The sequence below is a fragment of the Tripterygium wilfordii genome, chromosome 3, assembly GCF_013401445.1.
Source record: "Tripterygium wilfordii isolate XIE 37 chromosome 3, ASM1340144v1, whole genome shotgun sequence".
Lineage (NCBI taxonomy): Eukaryota > Viridiplantae > Streptophyta > Magnoliopsida > Celastrales > Celastraceae > Tripterygium > Tripterygium wilfordii.
In genome coordinates this window covers 13129285-13147219 of record NC_052234.1, presented here as the reverse complement: position 1 = coordinate 13147219, position 17935 = coordinate 13129285, and the positions used below count along the sequence as shown (strand labels likewise).

At 38.0% G+C, this 17935-nt stretch overlaps 2 protein-coding genes across 2 annotated transcripts; both read right to left on the bottom strand.

Moving 5' to 3' along the window:
* Positions 1–393: 393 nt before the first annotated feature.
* Positions 394–4405, bottom strand: LOC119991506 (26S proteasome non-ATPase regulatory subunit 7 homolog A). The gene is made up of 10 exons (XM_038837856.1): positions 4119–4405; positions 3030–3122; positions 2857–2938; positions 2520–2616; positions 2240–2315; positions 2080–2138; positions 1382–1504; positions 991–1048; positions 806–891; positions 394–700 (listed from the first exon to the last, which is right to left on the bottom strand). Exons 1-10 carry the CDS (start codon positions 4303–4305, stop codon positions 629–631), a joined length of 933 nt encoding a protein of 310 aa, XP_038693784.1. The 5' UTR covers positions 4306–4405; the 3' UTR covers positions 394–628.
* A 2050-nt stretch (positions 4406–6455) lies between these two features.
* Positions 6456–8889, bottom strand: LOC119991484 (glycerol-3-phosphate 2-O-acyltransferase 6). The gene is made up of 2 exons (XM_038837832.1): positions 8211–8889; positions 6456–7598 (listed from the first exon to the last, which is right to left on the bottom strand). Exons 1-2 carry the CDS (start codon positions 8826–8828, stop codon positions 6729–6731), a joined length of 1488 nt encoding a protein of 495 aa, XP_038693760.1. The 5' UTR covers positions 8829–8889; the 3' UTR covers positions 6456–6728.
* Between the last annotated feature and the right edge of the window lie 9046 nt (positions 8890–17935).

Below are 17935 nucleotides of genomic sequence, written 5' to 3'. Positions count from 1 at the left end.
CCTGCAAACAATTTCAATTTGAAATATATGTAGTTCGTCATCCCATTTTCAAATTTTGTCTGCCCTTTTTCTTCGTTTCAGGCAATAAAATACACTACTAAACCAAGAACCAAATCCAGTCAAAATACACTCCCAAATACTCTGCTACTGAAGTGAAGGATATGAACGGGTATCCATCCGGTCCACTGAACCATTGCAGCCCAGTTACCAACTACATGGGCTAGCTAGCTCAAAATCTCAACAGCACAGCTTTGACAAAAAATTAAAACCCTCTGTTGATGAACCATTGCGGCCCACTCAGTAACTTCATGGGCTAGCTCGCTCATAATCTCAACAGCCGAGCTTTGAAAAAAATTAAAACCCTCCCTGATGATTCAAAGGACAGGTTCTATCTCCAACGTTGCACCAAGTTGAAGTCTATCAAAGCCTCGAAATTGATATTGTTTCGCAATTTAATTTTGGAAAAATAAAATTCACTAACATCTTGAAGTAGCCAACACTATCAATGAATCTCAAATTGCTGGCCCTCAACATCTCAGATGGGATTACAAAATCCTCAAGGCCTCAAACCAATAACCAGGCCCCTATGCCCTGGGTGCTTTTGAAACCCAGTAACTGAAGAGAACATTCAGCTTCCGCTGCCAGCTGGTACTGTTGTTGGTTTGGCATCCTCAGCTTTCTCGTGTTCTTTGTTTAGTATCTGGAAAAAAACAGTTTTGCAAACCAAAGAAACACGTTAGCTGCATTCAAAGGGATTTTAGCAATATACCAGAGCACGTGTTTGTTCTGAAAAAGACTAAATCACCTTGTTATTGATCAAGTTGTGGAGCGCAATTACACTTCGAATGACAGAGGAAAGATATATTACCAGCATCATGTCGTTCGTTTTCACTGCACATGAGAGTCCATAAATTGTCTTCCATAATTAAATATCGAAGGGTTGATAAACCGACTGACATAGATTACAAGAATCAAGTATACTCGACACACCTGAAAAGGCCTTGATCAACTCAGCTACGTTAAGATTGGGCAGGAGGTTGAAGACATCCTGAAATTTTTAACATAAGCAGACATGAATACAGAAATTCATAGAATACATAGAAATGGTCAGACAACCCCATAAATGCTGTAATCCTGATTTGTTATGGTCCACTATATTTTGGTTGCCAGGTAGCTTAGCATATAAATACGACCTTTTCAGCTGAGAAACACATACAACCCACAAGTGGCACCTATCTTGCTGCATCGAGGAATAGACAAATGATAGGGGCATTTGGCATAAGATATAGCACATTCAATATGTTTATTGGTGGCATGTTTATTCAATATGTTTAAAGGTAGATAATCATTTGGTCCCATGAACCAAGAATGAACCGGATACCTGTAAGTGGTATAGTATTTCGTGATTTAATGGAAGCTTCTCATCAATGACGAGATCGAGGTAACTGCGTATCTCTCGTAGTCGTGCATCCAAACCCTTTAAGGCTGTAAGCTTACCAGTAACCTGAGAAAGACAAACAGTGATAACAATATTATAAACAGTAATTCAGATGCAATTTTAACATCACATATGAGCTTTGGTACTCAAGTTCGTCCTCGTTAAACTTCCAGAAAATTCAAGGGTACCAATCAAGCCAATGGCACAGCGGATGTAATAGAATTTGAGGTATCAAATTCTGTTTCATTGGGCATCTCCCATGGCAAGGCCAAAATCAATACAACTCATTTGTAACTTGTTCTCTCCACAGCATACAGACTTCAAACCCCATGCATAAGGCACCCGCTACCACTGCACGGTCTGGGGAGGATAGAAGTACCCTGCTCATAGGCAGTCCAGATATATACAGCTATTCTTACCGAACAAACAGACATCCGTAATAGTTCTGAACACACCTTTATAATGCTAAATCAAAAAAAATTTACAACATTTCTCACAGTAGTGATTCACAATAATTTCACACACCAACAAATCCTCCATATAGTCACACAACTTGTACAAAAAACTATGACTTGATTTGAATCCATCAGAAGCTGTGGCCCCCCAACAAATTAAGAAGGGTAATTGGGAAAAAAATCTACCTCCGTTGCAAGTGTGCTAATGGTTGTATCCTTCACATCCCTTAGCAAGTGTTCCACTCCTGCAGAAGCGTCATATAAGTAAGTAGCGGAACAAAAACTAATGGAAAGACAAATTCTACTTCAGATTCCGATGACGTCTGACTTTCATCTCACGGCTTACCAATTTCCTCAACTTCATGAGCAGCAATCTCTGAAAGAACATGAACAAAAACCTTCTGGCTTTTCTGAGTAGCATTCTGTAACCACAAACAAGTATCAGCTTAACTTTCAGCCAAGGATAAATTGGTGCACTATCACATCTTAAGAAAAGAACATAAGTAACCTCAACATTGTTTAATTTACCGGTGTTGGATCTGTCCTTAAAAATTGAAATATTAGATTTTTAAATAGCTATTACTCAGAGAGTAGACCGAGATAAGAGAGCATGATATCCTTCCCACCTCTTTAACCTCTTCGACATCAAAGTATGCCTTGGTAGGTATACCCAGCTCCTTTGGTTGGACATCAATGATAACTAAGACCGGATTTGGGACATAGCTACATAGCAGTAAAAAACTTATCAGAAAAATGGACCTCTAAGGTCAAAACATACCATAAAATATCTCAAACCAACCGGCTTTTCTAATATAGTAGATCAAGTCTAATGTGCAAGGGCCTGATGCCAAAAGGGCCACTCCAAGATTTAAAATAAAAACAGCAGCATTTTCTAAGCTATATATTAATAGAAAAATGTTGAAGTAGAATTCAGAAAAGATTTGCAAGATAATGCTATCTTACTTGTGGAATAACTGGTGAATATCTAAGTCATTTTCCCGTAACTTTGGACCAGTACTATACCAGCCGACCACGTTCTCTTTGGCTGAACAATAACAGCAAATTCAAATAAGGATATAATTAATATAATAATATATTACAAATAGTTAAATACAAGAAGTTGGAACAAGAATTACCATTGATTCTTTTGAACATTGAATACATAGCTTCGTGATAGTTATGATCAAAAAACCATATGCTTGGGTCTTTGTCGTCCTCCTCAAATGGCACTGAAATTTGATAAGACAGATATTTATCATGATCAGTCATAATCCATCTGATACAAGCACACATCAAAACAACTTGAATAAGGAAACTTTTAGCAAATCACAAAATCCCAAATAATTCAGTTTTATGTTACATAGCCGCCGTAAACTCTATGCATTTCCTTTCAAAAAAGAACAGAAGGTTTTCCAAAAACTCAAATTTCAAACCAAAATGCTGCACTTGAACCATAAATCACCAGCTCATCAGCCACATGCCTAATTCACAGTAACACAGGAAATTAATCAAAGCACGCAAAAAAACCTTATTTTCTAAAATCTAAAACTTATCAATGCAAGAATCCTTAACAACCTTTTCTGCTTTTGAAACTGACAAGTTCTGCAACTTGGCCTTCTTGATTATATTTCCTTCCTTTTTTTAAAGCATAATTTCTCTCATTAAATAAGATAGAGTCCACTTTGAGCAACTAAAGCTTCAAACCAATTCCTTCCGGTTTTGGTCAAATCCCTGAATTTAACAAGATTAAGAGCGAAAATCCAAGCTTCAGCATATCAAAATTGCAGGCACGGTTGATTATTGATAATATCAAACCGTATATAATATAGGTTTCAATATCATTGATTAATACCTAAGCAACGCCTTAACAGGCAATGAGCATCAAATAGGTTAGAAACTCAAATCCCGCAATCTGTTTATCAAGTACCAATAATTACATAGAAAACAAGCTAATCCTCAATTTGAACGATAATATCACAAATAAAAAATTCCCCCACTTATCATGTCAGATTCCAGATCTACAAAGACATTTTACTAGTATGTCCAATGAAAAACAAGTCCAAAAATTAACAACCATAAACAAAACAAAACAAAGCTAGGGTGCTTAACTCATTCAGTTAAATTCTCATCTTAAACAACAAATTTCTTGACTACCATAAGCCAAAGGTCAGGTTAGGGTTTTTCTTTCAAAACATCGTTACACGAAAAGGGTGAAGAAAACGAACCTGCGTAGCTGTTGCTGACATCAACGGTTCCTTTGAAGGAGCTTCCGAGGAGGATGCCGACCACTCGCTTGCGAGTGTCCTTGGCCACTCGGTTGTAGTTGTCGACGATGCTGAGCAAGACTAGTGGATGCACTATCACCTTCTCGATTGGCCTCGCCGAAATTTGCTGCTCCTTTATCACATCCATCGCGATCTTCCCTTCTGAATCTGCCCTATCACCCCTCTCGCTCTCAGCCTTCTCTCTCTCTCGCTCGCTCGCTCCCTGTGCTTCCCTCGTTTACTCTCTCTCTTTTTTTTGCCCTTTTTTTGTATGGTTGCCAGGCCTTTCTCACTGAGAAAGCCCACATAAAAGGCCCATTGGAGTCTATGAACAAAATTGTAGACTAATAAGCCAAACATGGGCTAAGATAATTACAAGTGGGCTTTTTTTTGGATTTCATTTGATGGGCCTCCCATGGAGTTTGTAAGTTCCAATCTCCAGAAATTGGAGTAGATTTTAAACTCCAGAAATAGAAGCCGACAACGTGGGTTGACACACATAATGCATTACAGTCTGTCATCGTATTGATAAACCCACCTATTTATTAGAGGAAAACATCAAAAGAATAATAACTTGAGAGGACAATTGGTCCCAGAATTTGCAATTCCAGCCCAAAATTGCATGTGCTATTTATGGATGTACTTGTATTCATCCCTATCAGTATTTTTGCACTGCACGGATTGTTTTCGTGGGCTATCTCCGAAGTATTTATGCTCAAAAAATACGTTACTCATGTAAAGTTTGACGTCTATTTATATACATTGAATTGAGTTAATTTCAATCCGATGTGAGATGGGACTACAAGTTTTGATAGACGCAAAATAAAACAAAACAAAATTATGAAAAATGTAGTCTATAGTGCACGTAATGCACCCACAAATATTGTAGGATATATAAAGTTCTAGGAATATAGAAAAAGAGAGGCATTATTTTACTTTGTAATGGATGTGAAACCATGCTTCTTTTAGCTATTAATTAATGCTAAAGCAGTCACGGGGCATTTGGTTGGTATTTTGAGGGGGAATAAGGCGAGTCGAGGGTGAAAATCACTCATTTACTCGTTTGGTTGAGTTTAAGAGGGTGAAATCTCAAACTCATCCCACTTTCATTCCCTTCTTAGGGAGATTAGCCAAACTCACTAAGATGGTGAGATTTGTTAATCTTCACAAGAGAGAATGAGTTTGATAATCAAAAGACTATTATATTCCCTATTAAGAAGTAATAACAACCATTAAATTAATCTAGTCGTTATTTTATGTACAAAAAATTGGATAGTATGAAAATTGTACAATTAAAATTCTAGCACTCATGCTCACTCTTCATTTCATACCAAATATAGTAATGTTCTTCTCACACTCACACTCACACTTACACTCACTAGATTAGTAATCAAATACCCCGTAAAACTATTGATCTGGCACTCATATGCTGCCTGCCATTGCCATGTGAATTCCAATCTGTCACCGAACCCATAACAGGACCCAAAACAAAACAATTACTCAGATCATTGGTGCCAAAACTCCACCAATGTTGCCTTATTTTGCCCCCCACTTGTGTTGATAAATTGCACATCTTTGGCCAATCAAGACTTGGCATCCAAAAGAATAGGCTTAAATAACGAGGCCCCGACCATATGCCCGTAAGAGAGCTGGCTCGATTGGTCACTTCTGCTACGGTCAAAGTAAAAACAACGACATTGAAACTCAGTCTTGGACCGCAACTCTACACCACTTAAAACGCATTCTCTACTGTTATTGGGTTTGGATCAATGGATGAACAGCATTTTTAATAAACATAACAAACAGGCGTTGACCATGGAATGTAGACATGAAAAATTGAGCTACAATTCACTCCAATTAGAGGTGGATTGAATGAACTGAACACGTTGAGATTGGTCCACTGGGCCACACCAGCAAAACACTGCCAAGAGTGCAGTGTATTGGGCATGGCATTTAATCAATTACAAACAAAATAGGTTGCAAGTCTTATATAGTATGACGTGTTTTGTGTCTCCACGAGAGTCTTGCAATGAAAGTCATTGCTGTTCAACACATGGACCTCACACTGATTTACAAACGAAACATTTGTGGTTAAAATTACAGTAACTTTTACTGCATGAACTCTTAACCTTTTTTTGTACGACTACACTATTACCTGTGTGGGGCTTGGATGGCCTTTATTGCCTGTTATCATGTCAATACTCAGAGTCTCGTATCTCAATATCACCCTCACACCACAAACCCACTTTTAATTTTAGCACATAGACCCATCTCTTACAAAATCCCCTTCAATTCCCATTGACATCCAATAACATCAACAGACATAATATAAATATTGTTACACGAATTTTTAAAAACAATAAAAAAAAATAATCTTTCGAATTACAGGTGATTTGGCGTCCCAATTAATATACAACATAAGAGTTACTTCATAATAATCATTCTAATGATAAGAGTATTATTGGGGTTTTTTTTTCTCATAAAAAAGGTTACAAATCACATGTAAAAACAATAGAGAAGAACATGAAATTTATATGCACTTTCACCAATTTTTCTTTCATTTTCTCCTTCTCAAGCCTTTTCCTTCTTTGATGGAACACGACCGTCTGTTCCAGCAAGCATAGCGTACTTATCCTTCCTAGTCAAGTTTGTGCACTCAAAACCAAGTGTCCCTGCAAGCACCCTTTGTATGTAATTTGCCACTTCAATGGCCGATTTCCCACCTTTGCAGGTCAGCTCCGCAGGTAATTGATTCAAGAACGTAATCTCATAGGTAGGCATGGGATTCATGAACACAAAATAAGGATCCAGCAATTTGTGTCCGCGAACAGTTGTGCCATGGAACACACTCTGCTTAGTATTGATCGCAACGGGCACAATCCGGTCAGTAAGCTCAGCAAATAGTGCGCTAAACCTCAGCAGAAATGGCTCTCTGCAAGTTGTCCCTTCAGGGCATATAACCAAATCACCTTCCTCTAGCAAACGCTTAATGTTCGCAGCATCTCTTTCTCTTTCTCTTGATAACGCCACGGCCTTAATTGGCGAAATAATTTCAGTGAACTTGCTGATACTATAGGTGACACAACTGATTTTTCGCCCTAAAGCCACCGCGGTGACAACGGGGTCTAAAACCGTCCGATGATTGCAGATAAAGAGGACTCCGGGTTGGCCTGGCCGCGGAGGGGGTGGAGGCGTACCCTTGACAACTACTTTGATCCCTAAGAGCATGTAATTGTATCGAGCAATTCGTTCCGGCAATGGAATGTTTGTGTAGACTCTGAGGATTGACAAGATTATGCCGATGGGCAGCCATAAGAACATCAACAGAGCAACAAGAGGTGTTGGCCTTTGAACCAACCGACCTTCATGGAATATTACAGGGCTTAGAAGCTTGTTCCTTGGTAGTGGCTCACATCTTGTTCTTGGCACCATGTACCCCTCCTGCAAACATTGACGTTAACTCAGAATTAACATTGACCCATGTCAAAAAATCCAATGAAAACAATTAGTGACACATATAGGACAGTTGGGTCGGTCATATTTTTCCAAATTCAGCAACTCCTTGCACCCTAATAGAAACTTTATTGTAATTTTATGTGTGACATGTGAGACATGCGTAGCTTACGAATTTATTTGGATTTTGTACATCTAGCATAATTGCTGATACTAATTTTTTGGATTTGTATCATTTTCGATATAATTATGCTATTGTAGTCCGTAAATGTCACAAGAAATACACTGTTTGAATTAATGATGAGAAGCTATATCCAAATAATATCCATGTAGTCTACATGAATCGTACCTAATTATCATGAATTACAGCTACACAATTGACATTCAATTAAGTCGTTTGGACATAAAGAAGGTGTGGTGTACGTCAAATCGACAGTCTGCAATATAAATGTTGTGTAGATGCAACAGCCATTAATGGTAATAAAAATATAAAAATTAGGAGCCCGTTTCGAGATGATCAGAATGAAACAAAAATAACAAAACAGACTAGATATTTCACGTAAACAAAAGCAGAGTAATGATTGGGAAAATCAAACAAACCTTGCAAATGGACATGAAATCGTGGTCAGTATCTCTATCACCAAGCCCCAGATCAGGAAAATTGGTACCAAATTCCTTCAAAACAGCATCCCTCTTATGTTCTCCAACAAGAACACCTGGTTTCTTAATATACCCAGTTGCTCTGCCCGATTTCGTGACCTCCAACTCTGTTCCGAGAACCTTGTCAGCACCCAAAAATGTCTTCGCAAAGTGCTCGACCATAATCCTCGGACTCGCCGTGACTATGTATCTTTTCCCGAACGAATTGAACACCTTCCAAGTGACTGGGTTAACATCGTCGGCGTAAAATTTGGGTAAAACTGACCTCGAAACGAGGTCAATGTCCTTCAATTTGAGACCAGAGAAGGTGATGAAGCAGAGAATCTGTATTCCCAATGACTCTGATACGAACAAGTAAGTGAGGTAAACAAATGGGGCGGATAGTAGTAGGATTAAGGCTCTCAATATGCTACCCGCTTCAAGTGCGACAAGCAAGTAATAAGGGAAAGCACTCCCTGACACGAGGAGGGTCCCGTCTAGGTCCGCCGCCACCGTCTGGCTGGATCGTCCCTCGGTGTCGCATTTCGCGATCGGCTCGAAATGCCGGTAAGCACCCATCACAACAAACACAAGAGAGGAGGAGGAGGAGTACTGTGTTTATTGTGTTGTGTGGCTTTGCGGTGGGAGTTTAAAGAAGAGTTAATGTTATAAAGGTAATGCGGAGGGGGAGGGAGAGTGGGGGATTTAAAAGGAGTGGGGGGTGGATTCTGTGGCTGTGAGAGAAACTAAAGAAATTATAATTGTGTGTTTTTTTTTTTAAAATAATGGGTTTTTGAAGGAAAATAATTTAAAAATTGGATTTGAAATTTTGAATAAATAAATATTTTTGAGGTTTAACGATGTGGTAAGACAAATTTGGGGCATGACTATGAATCAGGGGCAGTTGTGAGAGGGTCCAAGTGGTTGGAAGTCGACACCAACACCTACATTACATTGAATTAGCCTGCTTTTTAGCTTTTGCGTTTGCCGGCCCAAGCTGGCTTTATTAAAGCCCCTTTTAGCATAATAACTCACTCTTTTTTCTTTTTTTTTTATAATTTCACAAACTTGAGCCAATTTTATTTTATGGGTTAAAAACCCTGCGGTAGAAGTCACTTCCATACAAATATTCGAATTTGATAAATAGATTTGACGAATGTGATGGTCACTGCAGGGTCTTCGTCCGCAATTTTAATGGGTCTCAATTATGAGTTGTTTATGTGCGTACAATTTTAAAAAAAAAAATTAAATGGATTGAGTCAAAGTGGCAACGCTGGAAGTTAGGTTGGGGAATAACAATTGGGGGCATGTTAGCTTTAATGCATTTTAACTCTTGGTTTGGAATACTTGGATGTATATGTTCCATTCATGGGGTCCGCTTATAGTAACTCATCCCATGCAAGGCTAGCTTGTTTCATGAATAACATCGTTTATTTGAATCTCAGTAATTACTAGAACTACTCACATAGTTACACACACTCATATGTATATATATATATGGACTCATCAAGTGAGCCGGCTTAAAGCCATGAGTGAAGCCAGTAAGCTTATACTTTTGGTTGACTTAATCAATACAAGCAAACCAAAATAGGGTTTTGGAGGCCATCCTCATTGACAACCTACTGAGAAGGGTAAATAAGATTTTTCCTCCAAAAATGTCTACCATGGTAGATATCAACATCAACTGAATACACCCTCTCTTGCGTCGTAAGAAACAGTTTTCTTGAAAGAAATCAAAACCACATATACTACAAATTTTTTAATATTATTATAAATGGAACTTTCTTCGTACAATTGCAGTGGAATTTGTTGCTGGAGTTGGGACTTTCTCTAGCGTCTCCATGCTTCCACAATAAATGACCTAGGGTTCCCTCCGAACATCTCCCGTGACCACGTGTAAGCATGTCACGTTCTCTATGCAATAAAAATATATTTTCTAATATATATGTTTAATATATGGTAGGGGAATTAAATGGCCTTTGTGTTGCCAAGCTGGTATCGCCTAGTTTTCAACCCTAATTGTGGATATATGGTTGTGGATATTAAGGATCACATGTTATGATCGCATATATAATCGACGAAATAAATAAAGAATTGCTCACACAAAAACGTATTGTTTTAGTTTTGACATACATTCTTGGTGGATCAATGTGCAATTGAATAAGAATACAAAATACTTTAATATGGTATATGGAGTAGTAGTTTAAAATGTTCACTAATTAAGAAATAAACCTAAAACCATGCTTAAAATAATCAATGACAAAACCAATTTCAAAACGCAAAGAAATGTGACGCGATTAGAATGTTTGAAAGCTTAGTTTAACTCCTCCTCATAAGTCTAAGCCTTGTTTATCAAGAAAAGGTCACAAGAGATCGTCGTATCCGTCCTGCTTAATTTTGATTAGATTGTCACCTGATTATATAGAAAATTAATCCTTCCATATATATATATAGTGTGTGTGGGCTCTTAAATATTAAAATTTTCAACCCAAACACATTGATATTGTTCACCACAAGTCCACACGAATTTATTATTCATGGACCGTTATCATCGGTACTTATATCCATAAAAACGTGTCTTCAATATAGGAGGAGCTAAATTTTGCTTGTGAATTTCTTTTTCTACTCAAATGCATGTGCACGTTTGCTTGGTCGTTAAAGACACATGCATGACGTAGATTTTAGTCTCACCAACTAAATCGGCCTCACTTAAATACTAATCCCCATTTGGGACTCTTTTTCAAAGTACTCTATTATTAGTTTCAGTTTTGGGTTGCCATCGAATTTCTGACTTATCAATGTTTGGCTTGTGGTTCTATATAAATATAGTTAATTATTGGGGGCATATGGCTTTTAATTAATTTAAAATATATTGTTGGAAGGAGGCTATCATAATCAAATTAAATTATAGCCCCAAATTATTAACTATAAAAAATGAATAAAAAAGACCCCTCAACAAGCTAATCGGTGATTGATTAAAACTAAGCAATATACCCAATAAATATTAGTTCTTTGTCTCCTTAGAGCTAGGGTTTTGTAGTCTTACCCTATAGAGAGATTTGATTAGATTTTGAAAATACTTGTCGTTACTGATGGTGCTAAGTTTATTGTATTTTACTTTTTTCTAAGACGATCTCCAATTGTTTTCTTTTCAAGAGAAATGATGTTCATCTTGGTACCCTAACCGATTAGGTTAAGGAGGCAAACCACCATGGAAAAAGGGAGAATTAAAGGTGGGGATTTGTCTTCGTGTCTTTTTTCTTTTTTGTTCCTATTAAGTGAAGTGATTAAGTGACCGATCGCCATCTACTCTGTGCCATCTTTTGACAGCATTTATGTAGAAGTTGGTGGGCTTAATTAATATGGGCTAAGCAATAATATATTAGCACAAGTCTTGTTGTCCCACATCGAAAGATGTGGGACTGAAAGTTTTATTTATAAGTCTAAAAGCTCACCCTTAACACCATATAAGGCCTTTTCTTAGGCTTGAGTAGGTTGGGCCTAGCCCACTTGTTTAGGCCTAAGGAGAAACAAAGTCGTGCGGGTCTAATGTATGCACGGGGAACCGGACAACCCAAAGCGGACAATATTGTTTGTGTGTATGGGGGTGTGGATTTACAACATGGTATCGAAGCAATTCGTTCCTGTTGGACATGACCTCTACTCCACCACTTGTTGGTTATGGCATAACCCAACCCCCTACCCAACCCACAAGTGCGGGAGAAACAAAGCCGTACGGACCCGATGTATCAACGGGAACCGGACAACCCAAAATGAACAATATTATTGGAAGTGCGGGGGAGTGTTGTCCCACATCGAAAGATGTGGGACTTAAAGTCTTATTTATAAGGCTAAAAGCCCACCCTTAACACCATACAAGGCCTTTTCCTAGGTTTGAGTGGGTTGGGCCTAGCCCACTTATTTAGGCCTAAGAAGAAACAAAGCCGTGCGGACCCGATGTATCCACGGAACCGGACAACCCAAAATGAACAATATTATTGGTGTGTATGTGGATGTGGATTTACAACAAGTCTACCCCTATAAGTTGGCTAGAAATTATAAAGTTCGAAACCACAATCAATGGGTCATCACCTGGGGTAGGCCGTAGGCGGCTTTGGGCAGTGTCGAGAACCTCTTTATATCACTTTAATTTTTTTTAATGAAAAATAGGATGAGCAGAGCCGCCAGCATTAGCAAACTCCACATGGGAGTGACCTAAAAGTATTTATCCGTTGTGGAATAGTACTTGATTTTTCTTATAACTATTCCTGAAAAGAAAAGGAGAAGTTCGTCATCACAATCCCAACATAATAATATCAACCGTTCTCCACAAGTGTAGGGGTGGAATTTCGATTCGATTTATAATCAAAAATTTTCGATTTGGTTCTTGGTGTAGGCTACACAAGTGTACGTGAGACACATAATCTTATGCGAACAAAATATGAACAAATCTTGTATTTCATGAGTTTTGAACCCATAATGTCATGAGGATAAGCAACTCTTGCCAACCACACTGGTACAGGTGAACCATTACACTGTTACAAAAGATAATTTAGTCATCTCTATCTAATCGGATTTTTGGACGGAACACACATTGTCCACAATTTGGTTTGGGCGTTGAAAATGAACCGAAGCCACAAAATGGTAGGGTTGATCGTGTAATAAATGTCAACAGCTCACGTTGAAAGAACGTAGAGCCTTCGCACATACCAGTCATGGCGTTTGATTTATGCTGGACAATTAATACTCAACACAGTAACTTGTGTACCAATCGACCACGTCTCAATTATTAATTGTGATTTCCACGTTAATTGAATGAAGAGACCTCCATCAAACTCTTTACATGCTTGACTGATGGACTTGTTTCTGAATGGCAAATGGCAAATGGCAATCCAGTTTCTCTAGTCTAGGCCATGGGCCACGTACGTCAATCTCGATCGCATCCTCACTTCTCAGGCCTCAGGGTGCAAGACAGGACTGAACTGTGTCAATTCAAACGAACCGCCGCTTGTGAGAACGATATGCTCGTCTATAATCAAATTAGTAGTCTTATGGATCTCAATACCTTTTATTTTAACTATCACAAATATTAAGATGAACGCACATTATAATCCTCTTTGCTCGTGAAGACAGAATTGGGCTAAACTGCAGTTAACTTGTTTTGTGGAAGCCCATCTAATATGCCAATAAAGCCCATACTCCCCGGTCAATCCCGTCTGTGCAGTGTGCACAACAGCTAGCTTAATATGGGCCATTCTCTACCATGCATAGGTTCTGGCCCCAAACCAATAGGCCCCATCGTTATAATCTCAGCTTGGTCATTTACCCAATTACCCTGTCTTGTCTATGTATTGCTGCAAGGCCCATTTCATTTCACATAGGAGCTGTGATGAAAGAATCCACTAAGAGGATCTACGTACTCCTACATATGAGATATAGAAATGTCAAATTGATCCGACTCCTCTACGCGCAACATGTTCAATCGATCGAATGAGCTTAAAGTCGGTCTTAAAAAAAAAAGCAAAAGCAGAGAAAAGAGGTTTTCACGTGCAAAGAGAATAGGGAAAGTGGTGCGTGTTCATTCTTTTTTTTTTTTTTTCCTATAACAAGAGTTGTATGACTTTCGATTTTCGTAGGAGACGTACAGAAAAACTACAGCAAAAGGGGAAAAAAAAAGAAAAAGAAAAAGGAAGAAGATTTATATACAGAAAAGACTGTTAAGTTTCTGTGATGGGTTTAGATATGGATCGAACCCGTGAAGCAAGAAAATGAGTAGAAATGAGTTTATGGTTTGAACTGAACTTATTGGGTGACCCAGACAATTCAAGTTATGTGTTACGCCGGATTGTAATCTGGTAAATTTGCATATTATTGTATTCTCTTCAATAGCCTACAGATTTTATTTTATTTTATTTTATTTTTAGTTTCTAACTAAAATCATATGATTTAATTTCATATAAATGCGTCCATACTTCAATGGGCTCAAACTATAAGGACTAAGAGCATCCACAGCAGATTACCTAAACATGAGTCTGTCTGTAAAATAGGGAACAATTATAGAGAATTTGTCAAAAAACACATCTGCATCAGATTCCCTAAACTTCCCCTATTATAAAGACTTGCTACAGTGGTTCCCTACATCTAGGGAACCACTGTAGCGTTATGTAAATATAAAATAATGACAAATAATAGATCTCTCTCTTCGTTCTGACATCCACTCTCACCTCTGTCCCACATCCTCTCTCGTTCATGTTCACGTGATCTTCAACACGACGCATATCTTCTCCGATGTCGCCTGCACATCCGACGTCATGTATGGGGCCGACGACGAAGCTCCACAGCCATGATTAGGAACCACCGATCAAAAACCAAAGACAATAACTCTACTCCTTGGAAACCCATAATCAGAACCACCCAATTTTTTCTCTCATTCTCTCTCTCATCGGCTTTCCCTTGTTCATCATTTTCTCCCTCATCAACGAGTCTCTCTATCAAACTCTCCCTTCTTCCTGCCCTACCAAGTACCCAAGATCTGTTACAGACCTGCAATCGACCTCGTCAAGAGCCTGCAGGACCTGATCCTGACTATTGATTTCTCCATCTTGGACTAGACATGGGGAAAAACCCAGGTGAGAATAGAAATAAAGACTGTATGCTGAGATTGGAGATTGAGTATTATTTGCCCAAAATAATTCCTCTGCTGTCAAAGGTGGCATCATTGTTGTTGGAAATGGTTGCCATATTGACCAGGTTGTTGTTGATGATGGAAAGAAGGTAGGCGGCTGTGGTGTGGTGGTGCAGGGAAGGTGGAGACTGAGTTGAATTTATTATTATTTTAGATATTTTAAAATAAAATAAAATTATATCAATAAAATAATAAAATAAAGAGAAATAAATATTATTTTAATGAAGTAGAGAATATGATAAGTAATCTGATGTAGTGTTGATTGGATAGAGAATCTGTAAAATAAGGGAAAGTGACATTTTATCTGTATTTTAGGGAATCTGTTAACATACTCTGCTGCAGGTGCTCTAATATAATTTGTTGGGTAACTAAACATGATTGGAGGCATTTTGGATCATAAGACATGGCCTTCGTCAAATCGAAGTCCAATCAGTAAACGCCCCAAAATTTGAGTGACACGTGGCGGGCCGAGGAGGTAGGGATTCTTGGAAGGCTATAAGTTTTGTTGGGCAGGGCAGCTGTCTTCGGTGGAGTATTACGAGAGTAAAGGCATGTGACAAGCACGAGGGGGCCCTCCTTGGAATGTCTGTCTTTGATAACTCCAATCGCGTCACAGTGTTCATATATTTATCTTCAATAGCTGAACCACCCATCAATGCCTGACAAGATGTAATAAATAGTGGTGGATTACTATTTGTATGAGCCCCCTACACTAGTCACTAGGTCTCAATTACACGAAAGGATAATCAATCTTTCAATTTGTCCATGATTTTGTACATCCAATAATGGGTATTTTGGTAAAATACTTAACATAGATCATGGGCCCTGCTAAGGAGGTAAGGGAGGGCCACACCCACACAGCTAAGCCATGGCCCATAAGGCCATGACCAACCCTATAACTATATAAGGGCTAAGGCCCGAGGCTATGTATAATTGGGGGTATAGTAAAACTTGTTGGGGGGTGGAGCACTAACTCCAAAATGGTTCTTATCTTCCATATCTTAAGTGGATCCCTATATATATATATATATATATAGTTAACATTATGGGTCCTACCAATTTCTCTATTAATTATCCCATCAATGGTCATGCTTTGCCCTCCTCCTTTGACCAAATAGATCAAAATGAACAATCATAATTATGACCTCATCTAATGGTTGTGTGTTGGCATACACAATCAATTGAAATCACACAACACACAAGTGATTAATTGGGAAGGGTTTATCTTGGCCACATGATTCCAAAGTTAGACAAAGAGTACTGGTACCTCATAACCCTGGCACTGTGAATGGGTTGTGGAGTTGAGGATTTCTTGAAAAGATTGATGGGAATTGCCGTAAGCCCGGAGAATTTTTTGATTTATTAAATTTTTTTGTTATTTCAGCAATGGATGTTTAGATTACATGTCCACATGTATGTACCTAAGCCCTAAACAGAAACTTTCTTCTTTTCGAATCGAGAACGATATTATACAAGTTCATTATTTGAACATTCGATATAAGTACAAAAACTCATACCCTTAACTCGCGCACATAAAAGTTTCTCAAATGACAACATAACAAATTGGACTGAAACTAAACGCATGACCGCAAGGATATTACAATCCTAAACATAACACAACATCATCGAATGATTTAGACAAATACCCATAGAAGAACTGTTCAAAACTTCCATTTCTCAGTCACTATTTTAGGTCGGGATCCAAGGGGATACAGGGTTCAAATGTCATGGAATATGGATCAAATGTTTGAGACAAATACCCTTATAGTTCTGTACACACTATTTGAACAGCTAATAAGTAAAATGTTTGTGATGGAGTCATAAATAATTAATTTCTTCTGTTTATTTAGAATCTGCATTGTGCATGCATGTGTGTAACAGTGACACTGAGATTATGTTGTGTGTGTGTGTGTGTATACACACACACTTATACAGTAGATCGCATTATGAAGTTATCAAACTGTATTATACATGCCAACTCATGCAAATCACGAAGTAAATTAATAATTCGTTAATAAACTAATTAAGTTGGGCATCTTAGTATCATTATTAATTTCTCTAACTAAAAAAATTATTTGATTAATATGCATACATACATATATAGACTTTACATCATAATTAAGCTTTACTTTAAAAGATTCCTCAGTTTCACGATACAATGGATTTTCTGTTATACTCTGACGGAATTTAAGTTTTATTTTGGTGTCAATGCGGATTAGCATGTGACACACACTAATTAATTGAATCATTTTTGTGCATATTCAAGGAGGATTAAACACACACTTATACCAGATGAAGGTTCATGTAGTAGAAGTCACTACAGTTTCCTTGTAGCTTTAATTTACTTTTACTCACATACATTCAATTTGTTTATAAGTTTGAAAATCATGTGAACCCCACACTGATAAATATACTAGATGTCTATGATTAAAACTATTGTTGTGACTTGTAGTACAGGACATTAACCCCACTTATACACTGTGTGTAAATGTGTGAGAAATTGGTATGTCCAAAAATTGAGAGTAGTAGTGTCAAACACACATGCGCGCTGCCTTGTCAATTAACACAAGATCCCTCACATGCCTTTGTAACCAAAAAGCCAAGCATGCATCTGACAAACTCTCTCTACCCAATATCCAAAGCTCAAACCCTGTCATTACCACCTTTCGTCTAGCTCCGTATCCCTGCAGACTTGTTCCACTTCGAAGCTCCCAAAAATAATCTCCTTATCCCAACATTTGCACTCAAAACTCAAACATCTAGAGATGCCTTAAAACGAAGTCGTATTGTTTTGTCTATTTACAGACAACGTCAAACCTTAATTTTTTCAAGCACGTTAGTTTCATAGATTAATCATTAATGTGGGAGAAAAAAAAAGTAGAAGTGGGAGCACTTAATATTTGAGGAGGCCCACAGGAGACAGGCTCAAAAGGAGATTGAGTGACGTAGGCCCATCATAGATAGATATATGTTATACATATCCAACGCTGATAATCAGTGT

Bases quoted from the DNA above. Each gene is read 5' to 3' on its own strand.
- LOC119991484 (XM_038837832.1), bottom strand. From the start codon at position 8,828: ATGGGTGCTTACCGGCATTTCGAGCCGATCGCGAAATGCGACACCGAG. The intron at 7,599-8,210 runs GTTTGTTTGATT...CAATGTTTGCAG, and splicing joins ATTTCATGTCCATTTGCAAG to GAGGGGTACATGGTGCCAAG.
- LOC119991506 (XM_038837856.1), bottom strand. From the start codon at position 4,305: ATGGATGTGATAAAGGAGCAGCAAATTTCGGCGAGGCCAATCGAGAAG. The intron at 2,617-2,856 runs GTAAGATAGCAT...ACTGCTATGTAG, and splicing joins ATTCACCAGTTATTCCACAA to CTATGTCCCAAATCCGGTCT. The intron at 701-805 runs GTGATTTAGTCT...GTTTTTTTCCAG, and splicing joins ACAACTTGATCAATAACAAG to ATACTAAACAAAGAACACGA.